This window comes from Ursus arctos, unplaced genomic scaffold (assembly GCF_023065955.2).
Source record: "Ursus arctos isolate Adak ecotype North America unplaced genomic scaffold, UrsArc2.0 scaffold_19, whole genome shotgun sequence".
Lineage (NCBI taxonomy): Eukaryota > Metazoa > Chordata > Mammalia > Carnivora > Ursidae > Ursus > Ursus arctos.
In genome coordinates this window covers 49163644-49176072 of record NW_026622863.1, presented here as the reverse complement: position 1 = coordinate 49176072, position 12429 = coordinate 49163644, and the positions used below count along the sequence as shown (strand labels likewise).

Here is a 12429-nt window from a genome sequence, read left to right as displayed (position 1 = left end):
GCACCCTGCATCTCCTGCCCCCCATCCCCAAACCAAGTGATTCTGACAATCAGCAGGGTTTTGAACACCTCTGCCCTAAAGGTCCTGGTCTAGGCAACCCAATGACTTATTTCTAAATATTCCTGGCCTAGTCCCCTGTCCTCTTTGGAATTCTGTTCTCTCAGTCCAGTTCAAATAACCTAAACCATGACAACTAATGTGCTATGAGGTTAATTAATCCATCTGGTTGATCAAAGAAAGTCAACTTGGTAATTTTTTAAAATGACAATGATCTCCAAAGCTGTCCTATTATGCGGCAGGTGCAGCCACAACACACTGAACAAACATCTCCTGGGTACAACTCTGCCAGGGACTGCACTGGGAACACAGCAGCGAACAAAAGCGCCCAGGCCTTACGGAGCTTGGACTCTAACGGGAGAAACCCTGGCAAGTTCCTTCAGCATCACAAACCAAGGTGAAGAATGAAACCAGTCAGTCCCTGGAATTCAGAATGGGGGTGACAGGAGATGAGTCGTCCATAAACTGCTCAGAAAGGGGGATCAAAATAATGAATCACTACTCAACTGTGGAATTTCACAACTGATTCATGACAAGAGTATTAACAGTACCCAAATTAGTCCCTTACTATTTCAGAAACAGAGGTAAAATTAAATCTGTATTTCTTAGCATGTCACGAACAAATCCTATGTTATGTTTAATTTTTAAAGAGCTGTGATGGGGAGTCCACCACCAGGCAGCTACTTGTGTCTGGCAGCCTTAACGATAAGAACCACGAGCAGCAGCATGGGAGCATAAAGGTGGCCTTTTATCCTAAAGGCTTTTCCAGAAAGGTCCCAATCTTCACATATTTTATCCCATCATCCCCATAAAACTTCGGATTGTCCGAGATACTCCAAGGGGATTTACCTTTCAGGCAGCAGGGCAAGCCCGTGCCCTCGGCCACCGTCTTGCCGTCTCCCCCCCCAACCCCCCCGCCCCCTCCCACAGCTGCAGGATCTCAGGCAAGTCAAGGAACTTCTCCTAACTTCAGTGGCAGCTGTAAATGGAGACAACAGGACTGGGTGCGCTTCCCCGCACCCAGCAGAATGCTTTGCACACAGTAGGCATTTTGCAACTCACAGATAACGAAAGAGCTGGCTGTTCTGGGGTGAGGGAAGCCAGAGTCATTCTATTACTACTAGTGTCTGTGCTTTCAGTTGGTCCCATTTCCTGCAACTCTCCTTCAAGTGCCAACTCTAACAACTCTTCCTCTGGGAAACCTTTCTGGACACTTCCTTATCACAAAACTACTGCCCTCTCCTTTATCTGCTTTTCATGGAAATCTCTATCAGGCTTGTGCCCAAGACCTGATTCTGATGAAATCTGTCTCATAACTTTTCCTGGGCACCACAGGAAGCCAACTACTGAGCACCTACCTCTGGGCTACGCATTTTCCCACTCTTGTATTTATCATGATGACACATGTGCTAGAAAGGCCCAGTATCCTCCTAAGCAGTGTGAAAACCACAAGCTCTATTTTTCCTCTTTGTTTTTTAAGGTTTCTAATTTAGGAGCACAATGTGTACCTTGAAGCAAAAGTGGCTATACAACATTTGGTTGAACCTAAGGAAAAGGGGGGGGGGGGAGGGAACCCTAACCAGAAACCTTTCACAGGAAACAGGAAGTGGTTGCCTCCCCGCCCCCATTCTGCACTTTGCGCATAACCCAACTACTTATTCTGTACAATTTAGGCAAGGGGCATAATCTCAATCAAGGAATTTTCGAGTTGGAAGAAAACTTCAAAATCATGGAGCAGCTTCTGCCAAAATGGACGAGGCCTGTTATTATAAGGTGGCAAAGCCAGAGCCCAAACCCAGTTCGAGCCCCTCCTTCCACAGTGCTCTTAGTGAGGCCGCACAAAGACAAGGTTTGGAATCCCAGGGATTGTCATCAGGAATGCCCTGAATGCCTCGCAACCTTAAGGGCTCGGGGTTGGAATCCAAGCCTGAATTGTCCAAGTGAAACAGCTGACTAACAATGTCAGCTGGGGAATATTTTGATACCTTCAAATTCGGCCCCTGGAGGAAGAGGCCGCACAAAGAGCTCTGTGACTGAAGAGCCCAAGGAATGGTACGCGAAGGCCACCGGGTGCCTGCCCGGGCTGCCCACATTCTCCTCATAGCTAGATAAAGTGGCCCCCCAGAGCGGTTTCCAGATCCGCAACAGTAGGCACCATCAGTATTGACTAAAGGGGGAAACTTCCAGCTGTGAAGGGCTAACAAAGCTAGGCGCTCTCCCATTTGAATGTGAAAGACGTGCCTCAATCAGAGAAGGCCCTTAAGCCATAAAACCCTTCACACCAAGGCCAAGTGTCACACTTGTAAGAGGGTGTGATTTATAAATTGACAGCACCCACAAAGCTGCTTTTGTACTCCTCCGTTAGTTAACAATTTATCTCCCCCCACCAAACTCACGGAGCTATTCAGATAAAGCTTGACTGGGCCTCAAAAAGAAAGAAAAGAAGGGAGAAAGAAAAGGACCCAAGTTTTGGCCAAAACACCAATGTTCACTCTGGGTAATTACGGTCCTGTGAATAGACACTAAAATTAGGGCTTAATAATTCCTCTGTATCACACTCACAGCAATCAAACTCTTCCAATACAAACAACAAGAGCAAGAAAACTAAAATCTCCGGCGCAGCCTTGCTGGAAACTCAACGAGTTCCACTTTGTGGTTTCTGCAGTCTCTCTTGTGGTTTCTGCACTCTTAGAATCCCCCCTTTAGAGCAATTTTAACTCAAAGCTCTGACCAGCTGTTTTTCTTTCTCAACATTTAAATCTACAAAACAAAGAGTAAATATGGGCTCAGTCATATCTTTCCTCAGTGGGACAAAACCAATTCTGGCCCCTTCATCGCATGACTCCCTTCTCGGATTCCAACACCGGCTGCGGGGATCATCTCCTTCTAAGTCCCCGCCCCTCCTCTCTCTGTAAAATGAATTTAAATCACTGCGCCAACTCCAATAGAGCCTAAGCTCCTACAAACTATGTTAAAAAATACACACCGGATGATAACACTTGTCAACTTTGAGGCCTTTCTTCTTAAAAGGTTATCTGGTGGAAAGACGTCCACGAACACTTCATTTTAAAGAAGCAAAGCATAAGCAATTCAAGCTTAAACGGTCTTCCTGCCCACTTAGGTAGGACTTCCCTAAACTGTCCATCCAAAAACTTTCTTTTACGCAAGAGGGATGGCCTTTGCTCCAAAACAGTCATTCCGATACTGCCCCAGATACTAGAGGACCCAATCGGCCCACACACCAAGTCAGTCCTGCAGGCATGTTCTCTTTAGCCTCCACAGGGTGAAAGGAACAGCATTCAAACCAAACTGACTAGGTGGCCGGTATTAAAAAGTTTGGGACTGGGACATCTGGGGTGGCTCAGTTGGTTAAGCGTCTGCCTTCAGCTCAGCTCATGATCCCAGTCCGGCTTGGAGCTCCTTGCTCAGCGGGGAGCTAGCTTCTCCCTCTGCTTGCTGTTCCCCCTGCTTGTGCGCTCTCTCCCTCCCTCTCCCTCCCTCCCTCTCTTTCTCTCTCCAAATAAATAAAATCTTAAAAAAAAGTTTGAAACAGAACCTATAAAAAAAAGTCTGTATTTCCGATTCTGTTAAAAATTGACACCTGGCATCACTGGGTCCATATTCCTTCATGGCAACAGGTGGCTGGCACTAAGGAAAAGCCACCCCTCCTTTAAGCAGGACAGGCACTGGCCAGGCTTATCCAGACCCCTCCCTTCAAGACTACATGCTTGCTTCCCCTGCTTGCAGTTGTGACTGCCTGTTCCCACCAAGACTCCAAGGTTTCTGATCTTTGACCCCCCAACAGTCCACATACCTTTTTGACCATAGTTGTTTCAGAAGAATCAAGCTTTGCTCTCTTGGTATCAGGTCCGTCTTCTACCCCTTGGCTAACTTTGGCGACTTTGGCTTTCTCCCTAGAGGGTGACAAGGAAAGGGAATTGAGCTCTACTCTCTGAATCATGCCATTAGAACAAAAAGAGCATCACCAGCTCATGTGATAGGATGGTGGCTAAGAGCAAAAGCTTGGGGTGCTTGGGTGGCTTGGTGGGTTAAACGTCTGACTCTTGGTTTCGGCTCAGGTCATGATCTCAGAATCGTGGAATCCAAGCCCCGCACTGGGCTCCACACTCAGCAGGGAGTCTGCTTGAGGTTCTCTCCCTCTGCCCCTCCCCCCTCATCATGCTCTTTCTCTAAAATAAATCTAAAAAAAAAAAAAAAAGATTTATTTATTTATTTATTTTATTTTATTTTATTTTATTTATTTGAGAGACAGAGCACAAGCAGCAGAGGAAGAGGGAGAAGCAGACTCCCCGGTGAGCAAGGGGCTGGATGTGGGGCTCGATTCCAGGACCCTGGGATCGTGGGCTGAGCCAAAGGCGGATGCTTAACCGACTGAGCCACCACCCAGGCGCCCCTAAAAAAAATAAATCTTTAAAAAAAGAGCAAAAGCTTTGCAGTCAGGCATATCTGAGCAGGTTCAAATCCCAAAGGGGCCAATGATTACTTGATAAATCAATTATCCACTATGTGGGAATAACAATCCCTGACAGAATTATTTTAAGACAAGAAATAACAAATTGCTTAGCATACACCGCCTAGCACAAAGAAAGCTCTCAACAAGCTTTATAAATTTCACTTGACTCATGAAATAGAGCCAAACTTAATTTCTCCCCTCTGCCGTGGGGAGCTTACATTAAAATCATCTGGCCTGCTTTTCTCTAGTATGACTTCTCCCTCCGTTTATAGTGTGCCCAAAAAAACTACAGTTTCTGAAAGCCATAAAATGCCAAAGTTATGAGAGATCTTGAACATGTCTGTCCTTCCCCCATCTCGATTTTACAGACAAGAAATTTGCAGACCAGAGAAATTTCAGTGATCTCCTAAGAAGCTGAACAAAAGAAACCAATTCTTGGCTCTTGGTAGGAAGCTTCACCTACCACACTCGGTCTCTTTACCTCTTGTTAGCAAGGAAGGTAGTCAGAAGTAACAGCCAAAAACCTAACACAGATAGTTTTACAATACTGGTATCATGTGCCATCTTTCATCTAGCAGCTCCAAGTTCAAAACACTGCAGGTCCCATCATGTGAGAATCACCATGGTCTGCAACCTGGATATTCCAACTGAGAGGATAAGGTCTGTCTGCTACACCACAGCAGCCTCTGGACTTTGGAGCTCTTCCAAGACAGGCTTTGGCTGACTGTGCCTTCAGGATTACCCATCTAACTATTTCGTACTCATTTTATCATCAATCTGAAAACACAGAGGCCAAAACTGAGGAACACATGTTTACAATCCAAGCAAGCCTCCCCTATATAGAAGGTGTAGTTTCGCCACCTGAAGCCCTGGCTGATCAAATACTCACGTGGGGTATCTGACTGCAGTAAGAACCCTGCTTTAGATGAGACCATTATTTTGGAAACAGGAGCCGCATCTCCTACAATTCTGAACACACAACCTATATAACCAGTAAGCTGTTAATGAACTGGTTTCCAAGTGTTCTAAGCATACTTTCCTTAGATGGGCTGTTTCCTACTGATGAATAAAACTATTATATTTTTTTCTGAAAACGTTACGTTCTCCCCTCCTCTCCCAAAACTTACTCTACGAATTCATGCTCTCCAAGATTGGCAAATGTGTATCCATGGTAGCCAAAAACATCTCCTGTAAAAAACTTGATGCTATTTTGGTGACAGATCTGGTCAACTTTGACTATGACATCCCTGGAGCAGCAAGTCAGACAAACCTGCAGACAGAAAGAATCAGCTGGGTGTGAGTTTTGCAAAGTGTGAATCACTGCCCTGATGTCTAAATAAATCTTAATGAACAGTCTCTCTGGGCATGTCTAAAGCCAGTTTTGAACTGGTATAACAGGTTCTTCGGATCCTATGGTTAGAAGACAAAAGAAAAGGTGCAGGTTTCACCAGAAATGTAAATTGCAAGACCTCCACTTTCTGTAATCAAAACAAAATGGGTTTAACTGGAAAGTAAAAGTCATTCCATGAATTTATTTCCCCTATTCTACGAACATATATAAACCATATCTCAAAGTTTTTGTGAAAAGAAAAAAGACAGTAAAAATTTAGTGTAAGTTATTTCTAAATTATTTAATCTATTAAAATCTGAATAAGCTAACATGAGAAGCAAAACCAGTTTTAAGTGACCCAAGGGTCACATTTAAATACGAGGGCATTTTCCCCCCTTCTTTTGATTGATATGTTAAGATAAAGAAGATAAACAAGTCCTGTTGAGATTATTTTTCCAGAGTTTTCCAGTTTTCAACATGAAACTTTATCTGAATTTAAGGACAAAAGAAAAGGTTACACACCAAGTGACCTTCCATTCAGACGTAGACAATGAACCGGTGATTCACTCAATGGAATTATCAGTGTTGCTCTGAGGCCTCTAGGTTGTGTTCCAAGAAGTGGAGGTACTGGGAATAGCTAAGTTTTACTGCATAAAACACCATCTTTTCAGGAAAACCTTTGTGATAAGGGTCATGAAGACAACTTCTAAACTGCACATGTTTTCTTCTGAACATAGAAAACACCCAAGGAAAAAAATCAAATCTAAAAGGCAAGACAGCCACAGTTGAACATGCAACACTGACCAAATGGAACCCTGCAGAGTCAAAAGTGAGGGTAAAACCTAAGAGGCCCAGTCACATGTGGCCCAGGAGGCATTTATCCTCACCCCAGGCGCATGCTTTATATAACCAACTGGCCTGGTACTTCGGTTTTCACAAACCCTCTAAGTGCTAGAAATGCAAGGGACACCTAGAATTAACCAAATGTGGTTACTATGGATAAAGAAATGAAGAGAAGACTTATGTCCAAACAGAAAATGTTCCAATACTTGGGAGTTACAAAATAGAATGAATTAAATTAAAAAAAAGACAAAACACACAGATGATCCATCATTCCAAGCACATATTTGAACAGATGCACATATGAAATATAACAGTGTGGAAAAACAAACTACCCAGCCCAAATTCTAACCTCTCGTGTTATGGGCCTTTCATTTAAAAAACAAGTAGATCATCTGTGACTATTTCATGGTTATCCAACATTTGTTTAGCTTTTCCTGGGTACAGGGCACCATGTCTGAAAGATCATAGACGCTGAAACAGAATTTAACTTATCCTTTCACCTCTGCATAGATCTGGCAGTGAAACCAAATGAGGTTGGATATGCCTCATTTGGCTTATAACTACAGTGAATTTGTCTAGTTATCCATGGCAACATGGTCAAAGTGGCTGTGTGAAAGAGACAGACATAGACCAAAATCAGGTGTGCTCTTTTTTAAGACAAAACACAAGCTGTAGTTTGGTATTTCTAACAAAAAAAATTCCTCTACTACAGAAATTAACCACCAACTTGTTTTCCAGAGAAAACACTTGCAGTAAAATGTATCGAAGCTATATGGAAAGATTCTGGAAGGAGTACAAAACACCAATGATGAAACCTGGTCTAAGGGAACATATGCCCAAAGAAGAAACCAGCAGACAGCAAGTCACAAACAGCTACAGCAGATCCAACAGACTGGATCTACCACCAACACATTCAACATGGCAAGGCAGCGCGCTAGTAAGGCACACACGCTAAGGCAATGTCAGACTTGAGACTGCGAAGGCAACGTACTGAGCCTCAAGATTTTACACTCTTTATGAAACTTACAGCGTCAAACTGAGTGAAAAATGACTCCGGCTTCTTTTCTATATTCTCAGTGTCCACCTTCACATCCACCATGGGGTTGAGATTCTGGGCTCGCTCCAAAGAGGCTTCTGCCCTGTTGCGGCCAACAGAGCCAGTACGGATCAAGAACTGAGCTCCGGGGTCTTCTGGCGATACCTAGGAATAATATGTTTTTAATACTTGAATTTTGGGGGGAAAACAAATTCTCAAAAACAACAAACCTTTCCATTTTAAAGGATAACTAAAATATCTACCATCTAATTGTATTATTGTTCCTTCAGGAATTTCCCTAATACAGACTCCCTACACTCATTCCTTCAGAGGCTTTAGAGACATTTAACTTTTTTCTTGGCGTTGATAGTTAAAGAGCACCCCCTTGTGTTTATAAAGAAAATTCACTCTAAATAGAAAAGTCCACACTTTCTTCTTTCACTTACATTTGTAACTGCTAATAGAATGACATAATTAGTGGTAAGAATTTACCAAATACCTACCGTGTTCCCAATTTTAAGCATCTGGAGACAAACAATAGCAGTTTAAAGGATGTAGTCCCTGGGACACCCGGGTGGCTCAGTCGGTTGAACATCGGCCTTCGGCTCAGGTCATGATCCCGGAATCCTGGGATAGGAATCCTGGGACTGAGCCCTGAGGCTGGCTCCCTGCTCAGCGGGGAGCCTGCTTCTACCCCCTCCCTCTGCCACTCCTGCTCCTTGTGCTCTATCAAATAAATAAAATCTTTTTAAAAAATAAATCAATAAAGGATGTAGTCCCTGCCTACAGCTCATTTAAAATCAGACCAGTGAGGGATGCCTGGCTGGCTCAGTCTAAAGAATGTGCGGCCCATGATCTTGGGGTCTTGAGTTCAAGCCCCAGGTCGGGTGTAGAGATTACTAGAAAAAATAAACTTTAAAAATAAGTAAATAAATAAAATCAGACCAGTGCCAAAATTAGACACAATTAAGAATGCCTGAAATAAACTCTTAATACAATTAAAATTCAGAAAGGAGGAGAGATGAGTAGGACTGGAGCCAAAGGAGGATTTCACCCACAAGGCTGGCTGTCAGCAGAGGAGAGCCTCGAAGACAGATAATAAAATTACCTGCCAGCTGCCAGCAGGATTACAGATGCCATTCTGTTCACAGCATTTCTTCACACATCAAACATCTAAGTTAACGATTGATCTCCAGTATGACCTTGCTATCTTCACCAAGACACAACACAAGTAATCTCCCTCCTCTCCTCCAGCCAACTATCCACAGCACATACTCTTCTCCCTTACTACCTTTCTTCCAAGAAAATGACCTGGTCTTCCTCCCACTCAAGGCCAGCCCTCTAACAGTGTCCTTGACCCATCCTGTCCTACTTCTTCAGGGATCTCATTACATACTGAGAGGCTGTACATCACAGTGGTTAAGAGCAAGGCTCTGGAATAATTCAGGTTGAATTCAAATCTTCGATTCAAATCCTAGCTCAACAACTTCACTCTGTGACCTTGAGCTAGTATATGGGAATCACATGCAAAATGAGATTAATAAAAACAGTACACTTACTATAATCACTCTATTAGTGTTGCTCTGCTCTTCCCTCACTGGACACCCAGTCTCTACGTGGATCCTCTTGGGGGTGGTGTTCCCAGGATTCAATCTCACAATCACTCATCCTTTTGCTCTACATAGCTCCATAAACTCACTACTTTCAGTTTCTGCTGGTATTTCTCAAATTGTTCTTACAGGTACAGTTTGCTTCCTGATCCATCGGAGTCTTATATTAAACTACCCATCAGATACTTCCCCTGAATACTCATATTCAACTCCTATTTTTTTGTCTATTGATGAGCCTACCACCCACCCACCCAATTATTTAAGCCAGAAACCCCAGGCTTTATATTCTTGTTATTTCCTTGGTAACAGCCACCTGCTGAGGTGGCTAAGAGCATGGGCTCTACCAAGAGTCAGACTCTCTGAGTCCTGGTCGTACCAACAACTACTATGACCTTGGGTAGACCAGCAATTCACTTCCCTTCCGGCCATTCTCTTATCTGTAAAACAGGGATGACAATCCCTACATCTCAGAGTTGTGAGGACTAAACGAAATACAACTACAGCTCTTAGAACAGTGTCCAGCACCCTCAGGAAGTATCTGCTACTACAGTGATTCCTTGCCTCTCTATGGTCCTTTATACAGTCCTACTGATTCTACACCTCGTATTTTTCACCTGTGTGCTTTTTGCCTTTTCTATCACGAGTGCTATTACTCAGACCCTTTTCATCTCTCACCTAAACTACTAAGGCAGCCTTCTAAGTCGTCTTCTGCCCTGTACCTTGTGCAAATCATATACAGTAACTAGTGATCTATGGAAGGCATGAGATTGACCAGGTCACTGAAACTGAAACTGACCGTCCCACATTTGAAACTCTTTAATGAATCCTCACCACCCAGAGGATTGAGTACAAGCTCACAGCAAGGCTCACTAACAGGGCCTTCACGATTTGGACCTTAACTACAACCTGCACCCACCCCCACCACTCATTCTAAAAACGCCAAATAGTACTGCTTGCTATATTCTATTTCCATGCTGTTCTATGCCACTACTGTTTCCCGCCTAAAAACGCCAAATAGTACTGCTTGCTATATTCTATTTCCATGCTGTTCTATGCCACTACTGTTTCCCGCCTAAAACACAGCCCCTCAACTTAAGAAATATCTCTTTGTTCCTTAAGCCTCAGCTAAGATCACAGCTCCAGGAAGCCTTTCATGTCCCCCTACCACAACCTGAGTCGGGGAGCCTGCTCTGAGCCTGCTCAAGGTTTCTAAAGAAACCTTGAGAATGGGAACCAAGTCTTGTGGATCTTTGTATGACAAGTATCTAGATAGGTTAGCCAGCAGGTACTCTTGGATATTTGCTGATGTAAACAAAATAAAAAACTCTGAACTCTGAAGGGCAGGAATGAACATCCTTGATTTATAGATGAGCAAGCTGAGGGGCGCCTGGCTGGCTCAGTCGGTAGAGCATGAGATTCTTAATCTCAGTGTTTTGAGTTTGAGCCCCACATTGGGTGCAGAGATTACTAAAAAAATAAAGAATGAAAAAAGGAAAAAAATTAAATAAAAGTTGAGCAAACGGCATCCCTGAGAGTTTAAGCCTCTCACCCAGCTTGTAGGGGTGGGATCTGAGTCCAAGTCTGCAAGATTCCAGAGCTTTTGCACTAGGTATCACAATCTCCCTGGGATGTTCCTAGTCAGGAAAAAAAAAAGCACAACCAAATTGTGAAAGGCAGAACCACCAAAGAGTGTCCATCAATTTAGAGGTGGGAGTCAGGCTGGGTAAGCCCAGGTTACATTAACCCAGTGGTTCTCAACCGTCCCTGATTTTTAGACTCACCTGGAGAACTTTTAAACAATTCCCCCAAATACTCAAAGCACAGATGGGATTGAAAATCACTGTATTAGGCCTTGTAAACCAGTCAGAGGAACTAGGCTTTGCAGTGGAAGGTAGGTGGAAGGCACTGTAAGTCCTCAAAGTGATTACGGAAGGGTAACAGTCAGCCTGTTCACTCTAACATCAGGCAGCACCCAGCACTTGTCCTGAGGCAGTGACAGAACTCCATCACACACGCCTCAGTATTATATCATTGTTCCCCATTCTCAGACTCTCCCAACCAGATGAGGAAGTCATCATCCCCATCTGGTTTCGTGTTCCCACACTGAGGGCCTCCCCATTTAGAAACCATCCTTCCCTAGCTCTCTTGGCTCTGACCCTCTCCACCCTGCAAACAAACTCTCCCTCCAAACGCCTCTAGGTGGCACTGTGGTTGGGGAGATGTCAAAACTGCAAGTGCACAGCCGGTTAAAAATGGGGCAGTTTGCTTGCAGGAATTTTCTTTCCTTAGGAGGTTTTGAATTCAAGTCAAAAGTCAATTTGTGACTGTGATATTAGAGCCAACCCACGCTTCTCTTCATTTCAGGAGAATCTTTTTTAAATCCTGATATTACTTTTCTCCTGAAACCCAAACGAGATGAGCTCTAAAAAATTTCATCAACATTTGCAACCCAGCTTCTACCTTACTGTGTGTGCTAGTTACTGAGCACCTTCATTACATAAAAGCAAAGACACAAACAGTATCATGTGATGACAAAATCTTTCAAGTATTTTACCTTAAAAAACAACAGCAACATGATTTCTAGAATTTGCTTTAAAATACTGTCCAAAAAAACACAGGGAAAAAATACAGACCAAAAAAAATACTGTTATCTGTAGAAGCCAGGTAGGTGGGGTGTTAAATGTTACGCTACTTCTGTATATATTTGACATTTTCTATAAAAGAAAATTAAAACGTTGAAGCATAAGAATGTAGAGAAAGAAGTTATTTTCACCTTGGAGAAACTGCTCAGACAAAGCTACATAGGAGTTGGGAGTGACCATTATCAATTAAATGGTATGTTCTATAGTTATTAGTTATCAGACGTTCCTTGTGTGCAAGCACCATGCTAAGCAGTCTGCATCCATCCTCTCTGACCCACTGTTTGTCCAAACTAACGGCTGTCAACCGTCTACAGTGAAGCTCTTCTGAGACAGCTTACAAATGTATATATTCCCGAGCCTCATCTCAGACCTTCTAAAGCAGAATCACTGGGGGTGAAGGCTAGCTATACCAGAACAAAGCCCTAAGGCATTTCTGC

General features: G+C 43.4%; 1 protein-coding gene across 1 annotated transcript in view; it reads right to left on the bottom strand.

Moving 5' to 3' along the window:
* Positions 1-12429, bottom strand: part of SAE1 (SUMO1 activating enzyme subunit 1) — a 74042-nt gene that overhangs the window by 48661 nt on the left and 12952 nt on the right. Inside the window, exons 3-5 of the mRNA XM_026481974.4 lie at positions 7732-7905; positions 5659-5801; positions 3872-3971 (exon numbers count right to left, since the gene is read on the bottom strand). Of these exons, the coding sequence (XP_026337759.1) occupies positions 3872-3971; positions 5659-5801; positions 7732-7905 (417 nt within the window). The remainder of the gene's footprint in view (positions 1-3871; positions 3972-5658; positions 5802-7731; positions 7906-12429) is intronic.